Source organism: Theropithecus gelada, chromosome 6 (genome assembly GCF_003255815.1).
Source record: "Theropithecus gelada isolate Dixy chromosome 6, Tgel_1.0, whole genome shotgun sequence".
NCBI classification, from domain to species: Eukaryota; Metazoa; Chordata; class Mammalia; order Primates; family Cercopithecidae; genus Theropithecus; species Theropithecus gelada.
This window is the reverse complement of record NC_037673.1, coordinates 173475074-173498780: the sequence shown is the minus strand read 5'-3', so window position 1 is coordinate 173498780 and position 23707 is coordinate 173475074. Positions and strand designations below refer to the sequence as shown.

Below are 23707 nucleotides of genomic sequence, written 5' to 3'. Positions count from 1 at the left end.
TTTTATTATACCCAACCAGTTTAAGCACAATTGGAATCGTTTCTTTAAGTAGTAACATCAAAAGCTACTGTTGATAATGTTAAAAAGTCACATCTAAATGTAAAGGGGTACAGAGAAGAGGATTCTTCCCATTCCTTGACTGACTATAATATTCAATAGTTACGAGGTGAATTAGAGACAATATGTTTAGATCCAACTCTCCCCAGGTGATATATAAAGAATCATCAAGTGAGAAGTAACTGGTAATTAACTTCTAATGAACTGGTAATTACAATGTTGTCAGGTATATCATATTATACATTAATACATTATGATCTCCATTTTACAAATGAGGAAACAAGTTCAGAGATTAAACAACTTCCCAAGTAACACAAGGATTGGTGGAGCCAGCACTTGAAGCATAATGCTTTTTCCACTAATGTGCAGTGCCCCTCTTGAAGCCCTGTTATCCTGGTTGTTAATTTACACAGTGGCTGATCAACAATCATGAAGAGCAACACTGGAGCAAGGAGCATATTTATTAAAAATACATCTTGATAGCGTGCCACAATTCGTGGTTAGTAACTATATCTAATTAGCCATCATTTTAAGTATTTCCCAGGACAAAGGGGAGTAGTTTATTGTATACAGATAAAATGTTGGCTTTACATCAAAACATACTAAAATCTCCTGCTTCCTCTAATCATATCTGCTCAAATACTGAGACCCCAACCCCACCTTACCTGGCGTTTTAACTAGCAATTCCTCAGACTCAAGGGCAGGCCGTGGAGAGACTTCCGGAGCCACAGGCACAGACAAGGTCAGCTGCGGCAACTCAGCATGTCCACCTCCAAGTTCTGACTGAGCCAAGGGGCCCTCCAAAAACGGAGCCTCCCTTTCAAGAACTGGAGGCTCTTCTTTGGTTGAAATCAAAGAATTCTCGTCCACCTGCTTGTTCTGAGCACTAGATCGACCTCGGGCTAGAAGGCTTTCCTCTTCACAGCGGGAACTTACCTAAGAACAAAAAATAAAAATAGAGTCCACAGGCCAAAACTGTTGTAATTTAAGTGTCAAAAAGAATAACGCACTTTAAAAGGAATGAAATTCTGACAAAGGCTACAAAAAGTAGATGAACCTTGAAGACATTATGTATTCTAAGGGAAATTACTTAGACACAAAGAACAAAAATCATATGATTTCAAGTATATGAGGTATCTAGAATAAGAAAATTCTTAAGACAGAAAATAGAATGGCAATTGCCAGGGGCTGAGCAGAAAAGGGAGTTACTGGTTAGGGGGTATTGACTTTTAGCTTGGAAAGATGAAAAAAAGTATGGAGATGGATGGTGGAGATGGTTGCACAACAATGTAACTGTGCTTCATGCCACTGAACTGTACACTTAAAAATGGATAGGCCGCCGGGCGCGGTGGCTCAAGCCTGTAATCCCAGCACTTTGGGAGGCCGAGGCGGGCGGATCACGAGGTCAGGAGATCGAGACCATCCTGGCTAACATGGTGAAACCCCGTCTCTACTAAAAATACAAAAAACTAGCCGGGCGTGGTGGCGGGCGCCTGTAGTCCCAGCTACTCGGAGGCTGAGGCAGGAGAATGGCCTGAACCTGGGAGGCGGAGCTTGCAGTGAGCCGAGATCGCGCCACTGCACTCCAGCCTGGGTGACACAGCGCGAGACTCCGTCTCAAAAAAAAAAAAAAAAAATGGATAGGCCAGGCGGGGTGGCTCACGCCTGTAATCCCAGCACTTTGGGAGGCCGAGGCGGGCGAATCATGAGGTCAGGAGATCGAGACCATCCTGGCGAACACGGTGAAACCCCGTCTCTACTAAAAATGCAAAAAAATTAGCCCGGCGTGGTGGCGGGCGACTGTAGTCCCAGCTTCTAGGGAGGCTGAGACAGGAGAATGGCGTGAACTCCGGAGGCGGTGGAGCTTGCAATGAGCGGAGATCGCGCCACTGCACTCCAGCCTGGGCGACAGAGCGAGACTCCGTCTCAAAAAAATAAAAAATTAAAAAATAAATAAACAAATAAAAAAGAATAAAATAAAATTTGTGTTATATATATATATAAATCAAAATTAAATGAAGTTGACTGAGACACTGAAGCTATAATATTGATAAGTCCACAACAATAATTCAAAAGCAGGGGGAAAAGACTGCTCTAATGTCTCCAATTAAAACAACTACTAATGAACTCTTTAATGTTACAACTGGTAATTAATGGGAAAGAAAGAAGCACTTATTCTGCCTTTCAAGTATTTCAGGACAATAATAGAGTCCAGTTAATGAAAGAGACTATCAGTTAATAAAAATAGAGAAAGTAATAAAATCTGAAAGTCTTCATTTTGTAACCTCTAATGATATTATTGATATAGGTAAAGATCTTCAACTGGGGTTTTCAAAAAAACCATCAGGGAAGCTGGGCATGGTGGCTCACACCTGTAATCCCGACACTCTGGGAGGTTGAGCCAGAAAGATCACTGGAGCTCAGGAATTCGAGATCAGCCAGGGCAACATAGTGGGACACCGCCTCTACAAAAAAATTGTTGTTAAAAATTAGCCAGGTGTGGTAGTGTGCACCTGTGGTCCCAACTACTCAGGAGGCTGAGATGGAAGGACTGCTTAAACCCAGGAGGTCAAGGCTGTAGTGAACCGTGTTTATGCATCTCTGCACTCCAGCTTGGGCAAGATGCTGTCTCAAAATTTTTTTTTTTTTTTTTTTTTTTTGAGACAGAGTCTTGCTCTGTCGGCCGGGCTGGAATGCAGTGGCCGGATCTCAGCTCACTGCAAGCTCCGCCTCCCAGGTTTACGCCATTCTCCCGCCTCAGCCTCCCAAGTAGCTGGGACTACAGGTGCCCGCCACCTCGCCCGGCTAGTTTTTTGTATTTTTTTAGTAGAGACGGAGTTTCACCATGTTAGCCAGGATGGTCTCGATCTCCTGACCAAGTGATCTGCCCGTCTCGGCCTCCCAAAGTGCTGGGATTACAGGCTTGAGCCACCGCGCCAGGCCGCTGTCTCAATTTTAAAAAAGAAAGAACAAACTGTCAGGGAATGGCTGATGGGAATAAAACATTCCTTTTTTTAACCCTCTAGTATGCAATTCTATATTACACATCATCATCTCTGATATAGTCTAGCTAAAAATGTTCAACTTCAATCTATCAAACTGATAGGTTCTATCTTCCCCTTTACAGAGAACAGGAGATAGAGAAAACAATCTAACTGACACCTATGAGGAAGCAATTACACAAATACAGAAAGTAGATAACTTTACATGTCACTCTCTTATAGACATGATCATGATCGTGAAAAAAGGGATTATTCTGAATTCAAAGTGATTTGAGAACCATAACAACCAGTTACAATGAGCAGTCCTAGACTGAGTCCTGGTATGAATAATCCAAAGGTAAAGGTTAGGGGATAACTGGTGAAATTTGAAAGACAGTTGATGTCAGATAAACAGATCTTATATAAGATGTAAATATGTTAAACTGATTATAAAGGAAAATGCTCTTTTTTTTTTTTTTTTTGAGACGGAGTCTCGTTCTATCACCCAGGCTGGGGTACAGTGGCCTGATCTCGGCTCACTGCAAGCTCCACCTCCCGGGTTCACGCCATTCTCCTGCCTCAGGCTTCCGAGCAGCTTGGGACCACAGGCGCCTGCCACCATGCCCAGCTAATTTTTTGTATTTTTTTAGTAGAGACGGGGTTTCACCATATTAGCCAGTATGGTCTCGATCTCCTGACCTTGTGATCTGCCCACCTCAGCCTCCCAAAGTGCTGGGATTATAGGCGTGAGCCGCCGTGCCTGGCAAATGCTCCATTTTTAAACTACATATTAAACTATGTAGGGGTAGAACGTCAAAATGTCTCTTAAATACTGCATTTTTTAAAAACTGAATTAAAAAATAAGACAAATAAGATATATTTACTTTTGAAATTAGGGTCAGACTATATATATTTCACTTTATATCCTATATATTTACTTAAGATTAAATCATAACAATATTCCTAAGTCATTAAATACTCTTTGAAGGCAAAGAGGGAAAAATATATACATAAAGAAATACAATATGTAGACTCATTTATATATTTCCTGAATAACCACTAAATCCTAAGTACTGTGCTAGAAGCTAAGAATAAAAAACAAGATCCCAGTTAAACAAATTATTGTTTCATGAAGGTAAAGTATGACACTGAAGATAAAATTGCAGTTTCCTAAGGACCAGTGAAAGTTTGCCGAAATTTTGCAACATACCTTGTGCACCTGCTCCTGTACCTTCTTTTGTTTTTTCTTAGGAGCAAATATCTGATCATATTCTTCTGTATATTCCAAAAGCCACTTGCTTGGCTTCCTAAGGCGTTTCTTCTCTGACCGCACAGCTAAAAGATGATAAACACATTCAATATTAATCAAAAAGCTTCAGGAAAACCCACTGTTTTTATGAGACCATCTGATACTCCCAAAAGTAACCAGACGGCAAACCACATAGTAAAATAGACTATGGCTTAAGATGCAAAAGGTACAAAATGGCTTATGTTTTCTCATATGCAAAAGGAGCTAGGGGAGACAAAAGGGCTTGTGTTACCTTATATACGTATATTACAGAATATATGTGGCCCATCCAATATTGAGGAAAAGGTTAAATTTAAAGCCAGGTCTTATGGTCACTGACACCTGTACATATAAAGCCAATATATACCAAAAAAAAAAAAAAAAAGAAATAGCATCTAGAACAGGTTAACGGGTAAAATACATCTTGAGTTACAGGTTAAGTATGCTTTATCTGAAATGCTTGGGATCTGAAGTGATTCAGAATTTTTCTTATTTTGGAATATTTGCATATATATAGTAAGTTATCTTGGGGATGGGACCCAAGTTGAAACACCAAATTCATTTATGTATTATATACATCTTTTATACACACAGCCTGAAGGTAATTTTACAAAATATTTATTTTCTGCATTATACAAAGTTTGTGTACAGTGAACCATAAGAAAGCAAAAGTGTCATTATCTCAGCCACCCATGTGGAATATCTGTGGTTGTTTGGCATTACCATCATTACTGCCTCTGAATTTATATGCTACTGACAGGCAAACATTTTCTTACACTTATTCACACATAAGTACTTAACAGTAAAAATATGACATGCCATTAATACAGTGAGAAAGTAATGTGTTCAGGGTAGCTGAGCAGCACAGGAGCATCACTAGAATACTTGTATCAGCTCATAAAAAACAGTAATTACAACATCAGGCTTTGTGTCTCCATCTATGATGCTGTGTTTTGATTAAAAGGTTACTGTATACTGTTTTGTTTTATAAGGTAAGAAGAAACATCATCAGCAGCAGTTGAGAAGCCAGGAAGTCCTCTAGGAATAAAGAGGCATTCTGTGGGATGGCTTTTTAAAATGTTTCCTCTAAAGTCATCTGTCTCATTGACAAGTATTGTCTAGAAAGATCTCATTTTATTCATTTATTTACTTTTTGAGACGGGGTCTCGCTCTGTCACCCAGGCAGAGGTGCAGTGGCGTGATCTCAGCTCACTACAACCTTCACCTCCCAGGATCAAGCAACTCTCCTGCCTCAGCCTCCTGAGTAGTTAGGATTACAGGCGCCTGCCACCACATCCGGCTAATTTTGTATTTTTAGTAGAGACAGCGTTTCACCATGTTGGCCAGGCTGTTCTCGAACTCCTGACCTCAAGTGATCTGCCCGCCTTGGACTCCCAAAGTGCTGGGATTACAGGCGTGAGACACTGCACCTGGCCCAAGGCTCTCATTTTATAAACTGACATGATTTCTTTTTCTGTTATGAACGAACACTGCTCTGGTCCTTCAATAAGCCCATCACATACATTAACCATGTTATCTATAGGTACTTTTTCTGCAGTGTTAATGTCATCTTCATTATCACAATCACCCTGATTCAGATCTATCACCATGGTTGAACAAAGAAACTGGAGCCTCTCTGTCAATATTAAAAGCTTTCTTGTTATCCACTTCTTCCAGCTTACTGACAAACTGAAGGTATACTTTTTACATATGTAAGCATGTTACATATTTTTCTCACTTTACTGAAGAAGGTCATCAAAATCACCACCTTGTTCATTATCATCAGTGAACACAGTTGAAGGTCAGAAGTTGTGCCAGGCATGCACAGCTGTACCTTTAGTCACTGTGTTCCAGGCACTGACAACAGCATATATGGCATCCTTCACTCCTTTTGAAACCCTTTCACACGCATACATCTATTCACAGCTGCCAGCGTATTGTTCAAGAAAGCATTTTTATATTTACTCTTCATCAATCTAGGGATTCCCTGGTCATATGGCAGTGAAGTCACACTTCAGGGAAAGCACGTGGCATAAACATTATTTTTGATAAAACTTCAGCTGCAGGATGAGCCGAAGAGTTTTCAAGGAGGAACAGTCATCATCCAGTCCAGCTTCCCTGAAATAAGCACCAACTACTGCTACAAAATGTTTGTGGAACCAATCAGAAAAGATGTCCCTAGATATCCATGCCTTTCTGTTAGCATAATAACGAACTGGTAAGAAATTCATGCCTGTGGGTCAGGTGTGGTGGCTCAGGAGTTCAAGACCAGCCTGGCCAATGTGGTGAAAGCCTGTCTCCACTTAAAAAGAAAAAAAATTAGCCGGGCATGGTGGCTCACGTCTATAATGCAAGCTACTCCAGATGCTGAGGCACGAGAATCACTTGAACCCGGGAGGCAGAGGTTGCAGTGAGCCAAGATCTAGCCACTGCACTCCAAGCTGGGTGACAGAGCCAAACTTTAAAAAAAAAAAAAATTCATGCCTTGGGACTCAGTGCAGTGGCTCACGCCTATAATCATAGCACTTAGGGAAGCCAATGCAGGAAGATCACTTGAGCCCAGGAGCTCAATACCAGCCTAGTTAACATAGTGAGACCCCATCTCTACTAAAAATAAAAAAAATTAGCCAAGCATAGTAGCACATAGCTGTAATCCCAGCCACCAGGGAGGAATGCTTGAGTCTGGAAGATCAAGGATACTGTGAGCCGTAATTGAGCACTGCACTTAAGCCTGGACAACAGAGCGAGACTATCTCCAAAAAAAGAAAATAAAATAAATTCACGCCTTGAAATCACTAAGAGTAAGAACACAAGCTTTTGCCTATCATAGCAAGTTTACACTTACACATGCCTGCTTAATTAGCACATCCCAGCACCGTTATTCTGTCCTAGTCATCCTGAATTCCTGTAGGGGCTATCTCATCAGCTGCAGGCAGTGTCCTTCTGGGACAGTAACACCAAAACAGTGATGTTTTTCGCTAGCATTATTATATACTGGTTCTAGTGGCAGATTTTCATCAACAATAACCTCAGCAAAGTCACCAATGAATCTCTGCTGCTTCAAGATCAGCAGATGCTTTATCACCACAAATTTCTCTCTCTCTCTCTCTTTTTTTTTTTTAAGACAGAGTTTTTCGCTCTTGTTGCCCAGGCTGGAGTGCAATGACATGATCTCGGCTCACTGCAACCTCCGTCTCCCGGGTTCAACTGATTCTCCTGCCTCACCCTCCCAAGTAACTGGGATCATGGGCACATGCCACCACGCCCAGCTAATCTTTATATTTTTAGTAGAGATGGGGTTTCACCACATCGGCCAAGCTGGTCTCAAACTCCAGACCTCACGTGATCTGCCTGCCTCGGCCTCCCAAAGTGCTGGGATTATAGGCATAGGCCACCATTCCTGGCCCTATCACCACAAATGTTTAAAAGGTCAATACCATGATTTTTCAGAAATTTCTGCAACCAGCCTGTTGAATATTCACAGTTCCTTTCAATTTTCAGTTCATCATGATATATCTTTATTTCATGATTAGTACACAGTAAGTTGCATGTGTTCACTGCACTGCTGATAGATCCACTCTCAATACACAATGGAGATCTTCATTATTAGTTTCATGTAGTGTTTTTCTATATTTCATTAACTTTTGTTAATCACCTTCAGCACAGAACATCAACAGTTATCCTCCTGTTTCTTCATATCATACATGGTGGTCATTCTAATACCATACTCTTCTGTAAGATGTTTCACACTTACACCACTGTCTAGTTTCTCCAAGAGCCTGACTTACTTTCTGCACAATACATAAATTCTTCCTCTTTTCTTATTATTCTTATCCATGGGGATATCTTCAGGCTTTCTGAAAAGTTCAACAAAATCTTTATACCACAAAACAGGAAAAAAAATTGTTTTAAATTTAAAAACACAATGAATAATGCAAGGAGGCTTTTGCCCCATGTGGGTTATTTTGGAAAACTTTCTGTTGGTGCATCCAGCCTGCATGTGTGCCATTTTATCACCTTTTACGGGTATAATTGCATGGGAAAATCCGGCCATGAACGTAAAAGATACATCTAAGCTGAAGGGGGCTGGAAGGATAGTTTTTCCCTGGCGGACGTTGAATAAACTGTGCTGTGTGTTCCTGTGTTCTGACTGACGCATTGCATGAGGTCAACTGTGGAATTTTCCACTTGTGGCATTATGTCAATTTTGGAGCATTTTGGATTTTCGGATTAGGAATGCTCAACCTGCATTTTAAACAACATATCGGCCGGGCGCGGTGGCTCAAGCCTGTAATCCCAGCACTTTGGGAGGCGGAGACGGGCGGATTACGAGGTCAGGAGATCGAGACCATCCTGGCTAACACGGTGAAACCCCGTCTCTACTAAAAAATACAAAAAACTAGGCCGGGTGCGGTGGCTCAAGCCTGTAATCCCAGCACTTTGGGAGGCCGAGACGGCCGGATCATGGGGTCAGGAGATCGAGACCACCCTGGCTAACACGGTGAAACCCCGTCTCTACTAAAAAATACAAAAAACTAGCCGGGCGGGTGGCGGGCGCCTGTAGTCCCAGCTACTCGGGAGGCTGAGGCGGGAGAATGGCGTAAACCCGGGAGGCGGAGCTTGCAGTGAGCTGAGATCCGGTCACTGCACTCCAGCCTGGGGGACAGAGCGAAACTCCGTCTCAAAAAAAAAAAAACAAAAAAAAACAAAAACAAAAAACTAGCCAGCCGAGGTGGTGGGCGCCTGTAGTCCCAGCTACCCGGGAGGCTGAGGCAGGAGAATGGCGTAAATTCGGGAGGGGGAGCTTGCAGTGAGCTGAGATCCGGCCACTGCACTCCAGCCCGGGCAACAGAGCGAGACTCCGTCTCAGAAAAAAAAACAAAAGCAAAAACAAAAAAACAATATATCTATGGATTATGTAGAATATCAGAATAACATTTCAACAGAATATTATATAATTGACACTACCATATAAATTTCAAAACCACTTTACAAACAATTCATCAATTTAGTATCATATGGTTGTATTTATTGTCTCATGCTAAAAAACTGAGAACTATACATCTAAACAGAATTATCAAAAAACATAAAAGGCATGGGAGGCCAAGATGAGCAGATGGTTTGAGTCCAGGAGTTCAAGAACAGCCTGGGCAACAAAGTGAGACCATGCCTCTACCAAACATAAAACAATAGCTGCCTGTGATGGCACACACCTGTGGTCCCAACTACATGGGAGACTGAAGCAGGAGGATGGCTTCACCCAGGAGATAGGGGCTGCAGTAAGCCAAGATAGTGCCACCGCACTCAAGCCTGAATGACACAGTGAAACCCTATCTGTAAATATAAAATAATAATACATATAATTAATTATATGTAATTATCCAAATAACACAAAAGTGTATGTCATATACACAAAAGGCAAGAGAATAAGATTTAATATATATGCAATTGCTTTATGGATCGAAAGAAAAGAAAAAAATTGAAAGATTAAAAATGGAATCTTCGGTACATCCTTTTTTTTTTTTTTTTTTTTTTTTTTGAGACGGAGTCTCGCTCTGTCGCCCAGGCTGGAGTGCAGTGGCCTCCTCTCAGCTCACTGCAAGCTCCGCCTCCCGGGTTCACGCCATTCTCCGGCCTCAGCCTCCCGAGTAGCTGGGGCTACAGGCGCCCGCCACCTCGCCCGGCTATTTTTTTGTATTTCTTAGTAGAGACGGGGTTTCACCGTGTTAGCCAGGATGGTCTCGATCTCCTGACCTCGTGATCCACCCGTCTCGGCCTCCCAAAGTGCTGGGATTACAGGCTTGAGCCACCGCGCCCGGCCGGTACATCCTTTAAAAAAATCTTGTCACGGGTCGGGCGCAGTGGCTCATGCCTGTAATCCCAGCACTTTGGGAGGCCGAGGTGGGTGAATCACCTGAGGTCAGGAGTTCAAGACCAGCCTGGCCAACATGGAAAAATCCCGTCTCTACTAAAAATAAGTGGCACACGCCTGTAGTCCCAGCTACTCAGGAGGGTGAGGCAGGAGAATTGCTTGAACCCGGAAGGTGGAGGCTGTAGTGAGTTGAGATTGCACCACCGAATTTTAGCCTCTGTCTCAAAAAATAATAATCTTGTCGTGTTTTATGATCAAAATATCAAAGCATACATTTTTCTTCAAAGTAATGGTGAAAACAGCTAGGCAAAGTGGCCCACGCCTGTAATCCAAGTACTTTCGAAGGGACAGGCAGGAGGATTACTTGAACCCAGGAGAGTTCAACACAAGCCTGGGGAACATGGTGAGACCTCATCCTTACAAAAAGTTAAAATATTAGCTAGGCGTGGTGGCACGTGCCTGTAGTCCCAGCTATTTGGGAGGTTGAGGCAGGAGGATCGCTTGAACTCAGGAGTTCGAGGCTGCAATGAGCTAGGATTGTGCCACTGCACTCCAGCCTGGACAACAGAACAAAACCCTGTCTCAAAGTGGGGGCAGGGTGGTGACTTACACAAACCCATCAAATTAGTTAATTATTGAGGTGGCAAGGTCATAATTCCATCCCAAAGTTTCTCAAAACTCCCCACGAACACTCTTCATTAAAACAGGTCCCTATGCTATCATATCATGCCCCTTTTCCCCCTCCATCACTACCCACCTCACACAAATTGGATCTCAATCCTAGACAGTCTCCCTCCTTTGTCTTCTTCTTGGCATGTTCCATAGGCTAAGTCTTGTTGCGTTTCCTTTTTTTGAGACAGAGTCTTGCTTTGTCGCCCAGGTTGAAGTGCAATGATGTGATCTCGGCTCACTGCAACCTCCACCTCATGGGTTCAAGTGATTCTTGTGCCTCAGTCTCCCGAGTAGCTGGGACTATAGGTACATGCCACCATGCCTGGCTAATTTTTTGTATTTTTTAGTAGACAGACAGGGTTTCATCATGTTGGCCCAGCTGGTCTCAAACTCCTGACCTCAGGTGATCTGCTCCCCTCAGCCTCCCAAAGTGCTGGGATTATAGGCTCGAACCACCATGCCCGGCCACGTTTCCTCTTATAATTGCTGTTTCCACTCTACCTTTGGGGTTTGCTTCTCTCATAGAGTAACTTCTCAGACTAGGCTTCAATCCTCCAGTTCTCTATTTCCTTGCAGCTCACAATGAAACCAGCAGATAGCACAAAACACTGGAAATTAAAGTGAGAAATTCTGTACTGGATACATCTACTAGGTGACAGAGACCTTATGGCTCATAAAACCTAAAATATTTACTATCTGGGCCGGGCGCGGTGGCTCACGCCTGTAATCCCAGCACTTTGGGAGGCCGAGGCGGGCAGATCACAAGATCAGGAGATCGAGACCATCCTGGTTAACACAGTGAAACCCCGTCTCTACTAAAAATACAAAAAAATTAGCTGGGCATGGTGGCGGGCACCTGTAGTCCCAGCTACTCGGGAGGCTGAGGCAGGAGAATGGCATGAACCCGGGAGGTGGAGCTTGCAGTGAGCCGACATTTTGCTCCACTGCACTCCAGAATGGGCGACAGAGCAAGACTCCATCTCAAAAAAAATAAATAAATAAATAAAATAAAAATAAAAATAAAAATAATTTACTATCTGGCACTTCAATAAAAGTCTACCAATTCTTTCCCTAAATAAAAAATAGAGTAATATACTCAGGCTGAGACAAGAGTATCACTTGAACCCAGGAGGCAGAGGTTGCAGTGAGCTGAGACAGCGCTATTGCACTCCAGCCTGGGCAACAGAGTGAGACTTTGTCTAAAAAATAAAAATAAATAAAAAATAAATAGAGTAACATATTGTAAGTGAAACAGCTTGGTGACAACTGAATGAATTTAAAAAAGATGCTTCCTGGGTGGGATGCAGTGGCTCATGCCTGTAATCTCAGCACTTTGGGAGGTTGAAGCAGGCAGATTACTTGAAGTCAAGAGTTTGAGACCAGCCTGGCCAACATGGTGAAGCCCCGTCTCTACTAAAAATACAAAAACTAGCCAGGCGTGGTGGTGCATACCTGTAGTCGCAGATACTAAAGAGGCTAAGGCAGAAGAATCACTTGAACCTGGGAGGTCGAGGTTGCAGTGAGCCTAGATCGTGCCACTGCACTCCAGCCTGGGTGACTGAGCAACACTCCATCTCAAAAAAATAAAAAAATATATAAAAAGAGGCTTCCTGGCTGTTGCTAGGTTTCCCCTCTTTCTTTCTTGCCTCAGCTACCCCGCCAATTCCCTACCTATGTTCTCTCCCAGTTACAGCACTTTTCAGTTAGAAAAGCATGGAGAATTCACCTACTGTTATTACTACAAAGGAGCAATGTGAGGCAAAAAAGTAAGTGATTTGCCAAGCTAAGATAAAGAATATACCAGGAACAAAGGAGGAATATGGCCTTTTGGATACTGGAAGAAAATATCAAAATCCATAAAACTGCACAAGTCAATGGAGAGAGGAGTAACTATGCAAACCTTAATACAGGATATGTAGCAAATATCAAACAAAGCAAGAGCCAAATCACACTACCCCTAAGGTTCTCAGCAAATACGCCCTAATTCCTACCACACAACCAGTATGTCATGCCTACTATACAACTACAAAATGTCATTGTATTGTGAAGAAAGAGATAAATGACAAATACTGGATGAGTATAGCAATAGCCGTAGACCTCAGAGTATACACTATCAACTAAAATGATAAAACAGCCAAAAAGTTGAAACAGCCCAAATGTTAATCAATGAATGAATGAATAAATAAATAAAATTAGGCATATACCTACAGTGGAATACTATTTAGCAAAAAAGGGGACAAATTACAGATGGTAGGTTTTTGTTTTCTGTTTTTTTAAAATCTCAAAAATATACCAAATGAGAAGAACAAGACACAAAAGATCACATATTGCATGACTCCATTAATATTAAATGTCCAGGGAAAAGGCAAATCTACAGAGACAGTCAACTAATGGTTCTCTAGCGCTAGTGGTAGGAATAGGGATTAACTATATACAGATTAAAAGGATCTTTAATGGGATGGCAGAAACACTCCAAAACAGATTTAAAGAGATGGCTGCATAACACATTAAATTTGCAAAATATTATTCGATTGTATACACAAAATGTATGAATTTTATGGTATATAAATTATACCTTGGATAAAGCTAATTTTAAAAAGTAAAATCTCTTCATCAAGACTGAACTACATACAGTTTTCTCCTTTTCATTAAAATGGTGAATTATTCCAAAGGACTAGAATACTAATAGCAACATCACTCCTCCAATACAGATTATTCGACCCTATTTATACCTCGACTTTCCTAGTTCTGGAACCTCAGAGAAAAAAGTTTAAAGAAACAAAAAAAAAGGCAAAAACCCCAAAATCATTCCTAATAGTGGCAATCTAGATCATTCAGCCTAGGCCGGGACTGGTGGCTCGCACCTGTAATCCCAGCACTTTGGGAGGACAAGGCAGGTGGATCACTTGAGGTCAGGAGTTGAGACCAATGTGGGGAAAAGAAAGAGAGATCAGCCTGTTACTGTGTCTATGTAGAAAGAGGTGGACATGGGAGACTCCATTTGGTTCTGTGTTTGGGATGCTGTTGATCTGTGACCCTGCCCCCAACCTTGTCCTTGCAGGAGACATGTGCTGTGGTGACTCGGGGTTTGGTGGATTTTGGGCTGTGCAGGATGTGTCTTTGTTAAACAAGTGCCTGAAGGCAGCTTGCTGGTTAAAAATCCTGCCCGTCCTGGGCAATGGAACATCTCAGTGTAAAACTCGATTGTATGCTCTGTTTACTGAGAAAGGAGAAAACCGCCTTACGGCATAAGGTGGGACTTGCTGGCGGGACTTGCTGGTGCAATGCTGCTAAGAGGTTTGAGGAGATGTTTGCATATGCATATCAAGGCACAGCATTTTCCTTTGAACTTATTCATGTCACAGAGATCTTTGTCCATATGTCTTACTGCTAATTTTCTCCCTTCGATGATCCTATTGTCCTGCCACTCCCTTATCTTTAAGATGGTAAAGATAATTATCAATAAATACTAAGGGAACTCAGAGACCGGTGCCTGCGTGGGTCCTCTGTAAGCTGAGCACCGGTCCCCTGGGCCCACTTTTTCTTTCTCTATACTTTGTCTCTGTGTCTCATTTCTTTTCTCAAGTCTCTCGTTCCACCTAACGAGAAACGCCCACAGGTGTGGAGGGGCAGGCCACCCCTTCAGACCAGCCTAACCAACATGGCAAAATCCCGTCTTTAATAAAAATACAAAAATTCGCTGGGCATGGTGGTGCATGTCTATAGTTGCAGCTACCATCTCGTAAGTCAAGATAATGCCACTGCACTCTCACCCATCCTGAGTGAGAGTTAAGACTCTTACTCAAAAAAAAAAAAAAAAAGACCAATGTTATCAATACACTATAATAAAAGTTATGTGAATATGCTCTCTCTCCCTCTCTGCCCCAAAATAACTGTATTGTACTGTACTCATTTTTGGACCTCGGTTGACTACAGGTAATTGATACTGTGAAAAATGAGTTTCTAGATAAAGGGAGACTACTGTGCAGAGGTAAGAGAAACATGTAAAACCATATAACAGGGCTGCATACAGCGTGACGCAAACTGAGAAAATCTACAGGATGAATCTTCCAAAAAAATAAATTACAAGGGAACTTTCTGCTTTTTTTTTTTTTTTTTTTTTTTTGAGACATAGTTTTTCTCTTGTGGTCCAGGGTGGAGTGCAATGGCACAATCTTGGCTCACTGCAACCTCTGCCTCCTGGGTTTAAAAGATTCTCCTGCCTAACCCTCCGGAGTAGGTGGAATTACAGGCGTGATCCACTGTGCCGGGCCAAGCTTTCTGCTTTCTGTTGCGTGTTTTAGGTTATTTTAAAAATTAAAATATGAATATTTGCACTGGGTATATGGCTCACATCTGTCATGCTAGCACTTTGGGAGGCCAAGGCGGGTGGATCACCTGAGGTCAGGAGTTTGAGACCAGCCTGGCCAACATGGTGAAACCCTGTCTCTACTAAAAATACAAAAATCAGTCGGATGTGGTGGCACACACCTATAGCTACTCCGGAGGCTGAGGCAGGAGAATCGCTTGAACCCAGGAGGCGGAGGTTGCAGTGAGCCGAGATTGCATCACTGCACTCAAGCCTGGGTAACAGAGCTAGGCTCTGTCTAAAAATAATAATAATTACTATAATAATAATAATATTTAACTCATAAAAATCCAAAGTTAATCAAGATTGCTACCATCCTGCCAGAAAGTAAAGGAAACTAATTTCCATCTGCCTCCATACTAACTTATATTTTATTGTTGTGGTGTATTTTAATGCCATATATATTTAAGACCATAAGGCATTATTATTTTCATAGTCAACTGTTATTTAGATTTACTCAAATGTTTAGCACTTTGTTTATTCTGAATTCCTACTGAAAAAGGATGTATTGTAGAAAATTACAAACATCTACAAAACCAGTATAATAAACACCTAGACTCACTGATTACAAATTCATGGCCATTCTATTTTTATCTGTATCCCCGTCTTTCCACGTTATTTTGCAACATCTTATACTCCATATTTCATCCATATGTGTTTCATCATGTATCTCTAATAGGATATGTTAACATAACAGAATACCTCTAGTACATGCAATAGTATTTACTCAGTAAAAATATCCCTATACCCTGCCCTACAGTCATTATAAATTTGGCAGGATTCTGTAAAATAAGAAACCATTGGAAATTCCAAACAACCAAAGTAAATTAACCATGTGAAACATAGCTTCATTCATATCAAAACTATACATATGTAGCCCCTTAACAAAATTTCATACTTTACTCAAAAATTTTTTTAAATTACTAGATTGTGAGTGGGAATACAGACTTGAAAAAGGGGGTGATGGCCGGGCGCGGTGGCTCAAGCCTGTAATCCCAGCACTTTGGGAGGCTGAGACGGGCGGATCACGAGATCAGGAGATTGAGACCATCCTGGCTAACATGGTGAAACCCTGTCTCCACTAAAAAATACAAAAAACTAGCCGGGCGAGGTGGCGGGCGTCTGTAGTCCCAGCTACTCGGGAGGCTGAGGCAGGAGAATGGCGTGAACCCGGGAGGCGGAGCTTGCAGTGAGCTGAGATCCGGCCACTGCACTCTAGCCTGGGTGACAGAGCGAGACTCCGTCTCAAAAAAAAAAAAAAAGAAAAGAAAAAGGAGGTGATTAGACTGGATGCTAAAAAAAAAAAAAAAATTAACAGAATGCCAACCTGTACTTTTCCGTACTGTTAGCAGGAACTTATCAGTACAACAACTATGAAGTGAAATTTCAAATTGGAATACTACAAGATACTGCCAAATACAAACCACATCTCCAGATCTGCTCTGGAGAGCAGATCTGAGACACGGAGGGATAGGGTTGGGAGGAAAATTTTTACTGAATAGCTTCTTGCATCTTTTCAATACATACTCAAAACCAAACAAATTCAAAAACTGAAGTAAAAATAAAATTATATGAAAATATTTGAAATATTATCATGAACGAAAATTGTGAACTATTCTTAAGGAAAAGACAGTATCTGCTTTAACAGTAATATTCACATGTACATTAATAATGATTCACAGGAAAGGATTATTTCCAGCATCCATATGACCCTATTTACTAGCAAAGGTAGACCTATATAAAGGCAGTGAAAGTAAAGGATGTCAGGAAAAAGGGGAGAAATACGTAAGAAAGGCCGCAATTGGGTTATAACAAAGCACTACTTAAGAATCTACCTGTCACGCTCATTCTATGAGGCCAGTATTACTCTGAAAGCAGAACTAGACAAAGATAGCTGGGCATGGCAGCTCACACCTGTAATCCCAGCATTTTGGGAGGCTCTGCCTAGCTCACACCTGTAATCCCAGCATTTTGGGAGGCTCAGGCAGGCAGATCACTTAAGGTCAGGAGTTCAAGACCAGCCTGGCCAACATGGTGAAACCCTGTCTCTACTAAAAACACAAAAATTAGCTGGGTATGGTGGCGCGTGCCTGTAACCCCAGCTACTTGGGAGACTGAGACAGGAGAATCACTTGAACCCGGGAGGCAGAGGCTGCAGTGAGCCGAGATTGCACCACTGCATTCCAGCCTGGGCAACGAGAGCGAAACTCCATCTCAAAAAAAAAAAAACCAAAAATGAAAAACATCAACAACAAAAAGAACTAGACAAAGGTATCACACAAATAGGAAAGCTGTAGACCAATATCCCTTATGAGTATAGATTTTTAAATCTTCAGCAAAATATAAGCAAAACACATCCAACAACATTACGCAACACGACCAAGTAGGATTTACCCCAGGACTTCAAAGTTGGTTCAAATTACAAAAATCAATCAATATAATACATCATATGGATAGAATAAAGGGCGAAACACAAAACTGTCTTCTCAAAAGACACAAATAAGATCTTACAAATGTGACAAAATAGGTATAAAAGAGAACATTCTAAATATGAAAGGTAATATAATGAAACCACGGCTGACATCATAGTTCATGAAAAAGACTCAATTATTTCCTCCTAACATCAAAAACAAGACAAGGATGTCTGCTTTCTCCACTAGTATTCCACATCACACTGGAAGCTCTAGTCAGGGTCAGTAAACAAAGGGAGAAAAGGGCAACTGGATTAGAAAACATGCAGATTACACAGTCATGTACATAGAAAATCCAAAGGAATTCATAAAAAAAACTATTACTAACAAACAGTAATCAATAATTCTATTAATTAACACGAGTTCAGCAAAGTTGCACGATAAAATATACAAAATGTTTGTATTTTCAAAAACATGCGATAAACAATTTGAGAATGTAATCAGAAAAACAAATTCATTTATAAAAGGACAAAGACTAAAATACTTAGGAATAAATTTTTTTAAGTGCAGAATTTATACACTGAAAATTACAAAGTATCGTGGAAAGAAGTGAAAGACAAATCTAATTGGATGAAAAGTCATCTATTATTCATGGACTGGAAGACTTAATATTGCTAAGATGGCAACACTACGCAAACTACCCTACAGATTCAGCACAATCCCTATCAAAATCATAACTGGCTTTTTTGCAGAAACTTACAACCTTGTTCTAACATTAATATGAAACACCAAAGATGCAAAAGAGCCAAAATGATCTTGAAAAAGGATAAAGTTAAAAAACTTATACTTTCCAATTTCAGAGACATTTTTAGTAAAGATGAAGTTTCACCCTCTTGTTGGACAGGATGGTCTTGAACTCCTGATCTCAGGTCATCTGCCTGCCTTGGCCTCTCAAAATTCTGGAATTATAGGTGTGAGCCACCACTTCATTGAGAGCACAGAACCAATCTCTTACGTAGTTATGGCCAACTGACTATCAATAAGAATGCAAAGACCATTAAACAGGTAAAGAATATTCTTTTCAGGCTGGGCGTGGTGGCGCTCTCATTTGGTTTTTTGGAGACAGAATCTTGCTCTGTTGCCCAGGCTGGAGTGCAGTCGCACGATATCAGCTCACTGCAACTTCCGCTTCCCTTGGCCTCCCAAAGTGCTGGGATTACAGGTGTGAGCCACCATGCCCAGCCACACAAGTCTTAACAAATTTAAGAAGACTGAAATCATACCAAGTATCTGTTCCAGTCACAATCAAGTGAAATCAAGTGAAACCAGAAATCAATTATCAGTACAAAAACTGAAAAATCCACCAATATGTGGAAATTAAACAACAAACTCTTGAACAATCAATGGAAAAAAGAAGAAATCACAAGGAAAATCAGAAAATACCTTTTGACAGGGCTGGGTGCGTTGGCTCACGCCTGTAATCCCAGCACTTTGGGAGGCTGAGACAGGAGGATCACAAGGTCAGGAAATCAAGACCATCCTGGCTAACATGGTGAAACCTCGTCTCTACTAAAAATACAAAAAATTAGCCGGGCGTGGTGGCACATGCCTGTAGTCCCAGCTACACGGGAGGCTGAGGCAGGAGAATCGCTTGAACCTGGGAGGTGGAGGTTGCAGTGAGCCAAGATCGCGCCACTGCACTCCAGTCTGGGTGACAGAGCAAGACTCTGTCTAAAAAAAAAGAGAGAGAGAAAAGAAAATATCTTGTGACAAATGAAAACAACATACCAGCCGGGTGCGGTGGCTCACGCCTGTAATCCCAGCACTTTGGGAGGTCAAGGTGGGTAGAACACGAGGTCAAGAGATGGAGATCATCCTGGCCAACATAGCGAAACCCGTCTCTACTAAAAATACAGAAACTAGCCGGGTGTGATGGCAGGCGCCTGTAATCCCAGCTACTGGGGAGGCTGAAGCAGGACAATCGGTTGAACCCGGGAGGCGGAGGTTGCACTGAGTGGAGATTGTGCCACCTCAATCCAGCCTGGCGACAGAGTGAGACTCCGTCTCAAAAACAAAACAAAACAAAACAAAAAAAATTATAGGATGCGCAAAAGCACTACTAAAAGAGAAGGCTGTATCAGTAAATGCCAACATTGAAAAACAAGAAAGATTTCAACTCAACAACCTAAATTTACACCTCGAGAAACCAGAAAAATAAAACTAAGCCCAAAGGTAGCAGAATGAAAGAAACAAAGACTAGAGCATATAGAAATGAAAAGATAAACTACAGACCAATATCCCTTATAAATACTGATGTAAAAATCCTCAACAAAATACTAGTATACCAAATTAAATAGCACATTTAAAGAAATATATGGCTCCCGTCGGGGCCAGCAGAAGGAAAAAAAAGGGTGGAGGGGACAGGCATGGTGGCTCACACCTGTAATCCTGGCACTTTGGGAGACCAAGGCAGGCAGATCACAAGGTCAGGAGATTGAGACCATGCTGGCTAACATCCGTCTACTAAAAAACCCCATCTACTAAAAAATACAAAAAAAATTTAGCTCGGCGTGGTGCCGGGGGTGCCTGTAGTCCCAGCTACTCAGGAGGCTGAAGCAGGAGAATGGCATGAACCCAGGAGGCGGAACTTGCAGTGACCCGAGATTGCGCTACCGTACTCCAGCCAGGGTGACAGAGTGAGATTCCATCTCAAAAAAAACAAAGAAATACACATCATGACCAAGTAGAATTTAATCCTGGAATGCAACGATGGTTCAAAAATAGAAAAAAAAATCAACAGAATAGAAAAATCAACAGAATAGAGCACATTAACAGAATAAAGGACCAAAAAAATAAATAAATAACTACATGACCTTCGCACTTGATGTAGAAAAAACATCTGACAAAATTCAACTATATTTCATGACTGAAAAGAAAGCACTCAACAAACTAGGAATAAAAAGAAATTACATGCCAGGTATCGTAGCTCACACCTGTAATCCCAGCACTTTTGGGGTGCCAAGGTGGGAAGACTGCTTGAGCCCAGGAGTCTTGAGACCAGCCTAGGAAACACAGTAAAATCCTGTTTCTACAAAAAATTACAAAATTAGTCAGATGCCATGGTGCACACCTGTAGTCCCAGCTACTTGAAATGCTGAGGTGGGAGGATCACTTGAGCTCAGAAGTTTTAGACCCACCTAGGCAACACAGTAAAATCCATCTGTACAAAAAGGTTAAAAATCAGCCGAGTTGGGCCGGGCGCGGTGGCTCACGCCTGTAATCCCAGCACTTTGGGAGGCCGAGGCGGGCGGATCACAAGGTCAGGAGATCGAGATCATGGTGAAACCCCGTCTCTACTAAAAATACAAAAAAATTAGCCGGGCGTGGTGGCAGGCGCCTGTAGTCCCAGCTACTCGGGAGACTGAGGCAGGAGAATGGCGTGAACCCGGGAGGCGGAGCTTGCAGTGAGCCAAGATCGCGCCACTGCACTCCAGCCTGGGTGACAGAGCGAGACTCCGTCTCAAAAACAAAAATCAGCCGAGGTGGTGCATGGCTGTAGTCCCAGCTACTTGGGAGGTGGAGGTGGGAGTATTGATTGAGCCTGGGTGGTTGAGGCTGCAGTGAGCCATATCACCACTGCACTCCAGCCTAAGTGACAGAATGTGACCCTGTCTATGCTTTGGGAGGCTGAGGCGGGAAGATCATAAGGTCAGGAGTTCGAGACTAGCCTGACCAACGTGATGAAAGCCCGTCTCTACTAAAAATACAAAAAAATTAGCCAGGCGTGGTGGTGGGCACCTGTAGTCCTAGCTACTCGGGAGGCTGAGGAAAGAGAATGGCGTGAACCCGGGAGATGGAGGTTGCAGTGAGCCGAGATGGCGCCACTGCACTCCGTCGTGGACGCCAAGAATGAAACTCCGTCTCAAAAAAAAAAAAAAGAAAAAAGAAAAAAGAATGTGACCCTGTCTAAAAACAAAAACACAAAAACCCAAACAAAAAAGTAATTACATAAATATAATAAAGACTATATATGAAAAGACCACAGCTAATATGCTTGACAGTGAAACACTGAAAGCTTTTCCTCTAAAGAGCAAGGGAAATATACTCACTGTAGCAACCTATTCAACACATTACTTGAAGTCCTAGCAGAGTAATTAGGCAATAAATAGGCAAGCAAGAAGCCAAATTATCTCTTTGCAGACGACGTGAACTTTTATGTAGGAAACCCTAAAGATTCCACATACTATTAGAACAAAGAAGCAAATTTGGCAAAGTTCCAAGATACAAAATTAAACCTGAAAAAAGTTGCATTTCTATATACTCATAATGAACAATATGAAAGGAAATTAAAACAATTACATTTACAATAGCATAAAAAAGAATAGAATACTTCAGAATAAACTTAACCAAGGAGGCAAAATGGCTGTACACTCCAAAACACTGTTGGATAGAATTATGGAAGACATAAATAAATGGAAAGATAGGCTGTTTTCATGGACTGGAAAACTTAATATTGTTAAGATATCCCGGCCGGGCGCAGTGGCTCAAGCCTGTAATCCCAGCACTTTGGGAGGCCAAGGCCGGCGGATCACAAGGTCAGGAGATTGAGACCATCCTGGCTAACACGGTGAAACCCCGTCTCTACTAAAAATACAAAAAAATTAGTCCCAGCTACTCAGGAGGCTGAGGCAGGAGAATGGCATGATCCCGGGAGGCAGAGCTTGCAGTGAGCCGAGATCACGCCACTGCACTCCAGCCAGGGGGACACAGCGAGACTCCGTCTCAAAAAAAAAAAAAAAAAAAAGATATCCCTACTACCCAAAGGAAACTAAAAAGTCAATGCAATCCCTATCAACATCTCAATAGCCATTTTTTTTTTGCAGAAATAAAAAACTATCTTAAATTAGTGTGTAACCTCAAAGAACCTCCAAAGAAACAAAACAATCTTGAGAAAAAAAAAACTGGAGGCCTTACATTTCCTAATTTCAAACATATCATGAGGCTATGGTAATCAAAACAATATTGTACTGGCATAAAATACAGACATATAAGTCAATGGAACAGAATAGAGATCCACAGAGATCCCTGGCCAGGGTGGTGGCTCACACCTGTAATCCCAGCTTTTTGAGAGACTGAGGCAGGAGGATCACTTGAGCCCAGGAATTCAAGAAAAGCCTGGGCAACATGGTTGGATCCCATCTAAATTTTACTAAAAATTAAAAGAACAGAGATCCCTGAAATAAATCACATATATGGTCAAATGATCTTCAACAACAGTGCCAAGACTACACAATGGGGAAAGGATAGTCTCTTTAACAAATGGTATTGTGAAAACTGGATATCCACATGCCGAAGAATTAAGATGAACTCTCATCTTACACCTTATATAAAAATTATCATAAAATAGATCAAAGACCTAAACATAAGACCTCCAACTATGAAACTCCTAGAATAACACAAACGAAAAACTTCATGATATTGGAATGAACAATAATTTCCTGGCTATGAAACCCAAAGCACAAGTAAAAATTTTTTAAAAAGCAAAAACGGAAAATAATATCACATTAACTTCTATACAGCAAAGAAAACAATCAACAGAGTGAAAAGGCAGGTACAAAATGGGAGAAAATACTTGCAAATCATACATCAGATAATTGGTTAACATCCAGAATATATTAGTAACTTATACCTCATTTTTTTTTTTTTTTTTTGAGGCGGAGTCTCACTCTGTCGCCCAGGCTGGAGTGCAGTGGCAGGATCTCAGCTCACTGCAAGCTCCACCTCCCAGGTTTACACCATTCTCCTGCCTCAGTCTCCTGAGTAGCTGGGACTACAGGCGCCCACCACCTCGCCCAGCTAGTTTTTTGTATTTTTTAGTAGAGACGGATGGTCTCGATCTCCTGACCTCGTGATCTGCCCGTCTCGGTCTCCCAAAGTGCTGAGATTACAGGCTTGAGCCACCGCACCCGGCCACACCTCATTTTTTTAAATAACAAGATTTAAAAATATGCAAAGGGATATGCACAGTAGCTCATGTCTGGAATCCCAGCATTTTGG

At 41.7% G+C, this 23707-nt stretch overlaps 1 protein-coding gene across 4 annotated transcripts in view; it reads right to left on the bottom strand.

Annotated features, from left to right (window-relative positions):
- NSD1 (nuclear receptor binding SET domain protein 1) overlaps nucleotides 1–23707 on the bottom strand; it is a 176466-nt gene that overhangs the window by 62383 nt on the left and 90376 nt on the right. For all 4 annotated transcript variants that reach the window (XM_025387635.1, XM_025387633.1, XM_025387634.1 and 1 more), the window contains 2 exons: nucleotides 4249–4373; nucleotides 723–993 (listed from right to left, as the gene is read on the bottom strand). In XM_025387635.1, the coding sequence (XP_025243420.1) occupies nucleotides 723–993; nucleotides 4249–4373 (396 nt within the window). The remainder of the gene's footprint in view (nucleotides 1–722; nucleotides 994–4248; nucleotides 4374–23707) is intronic.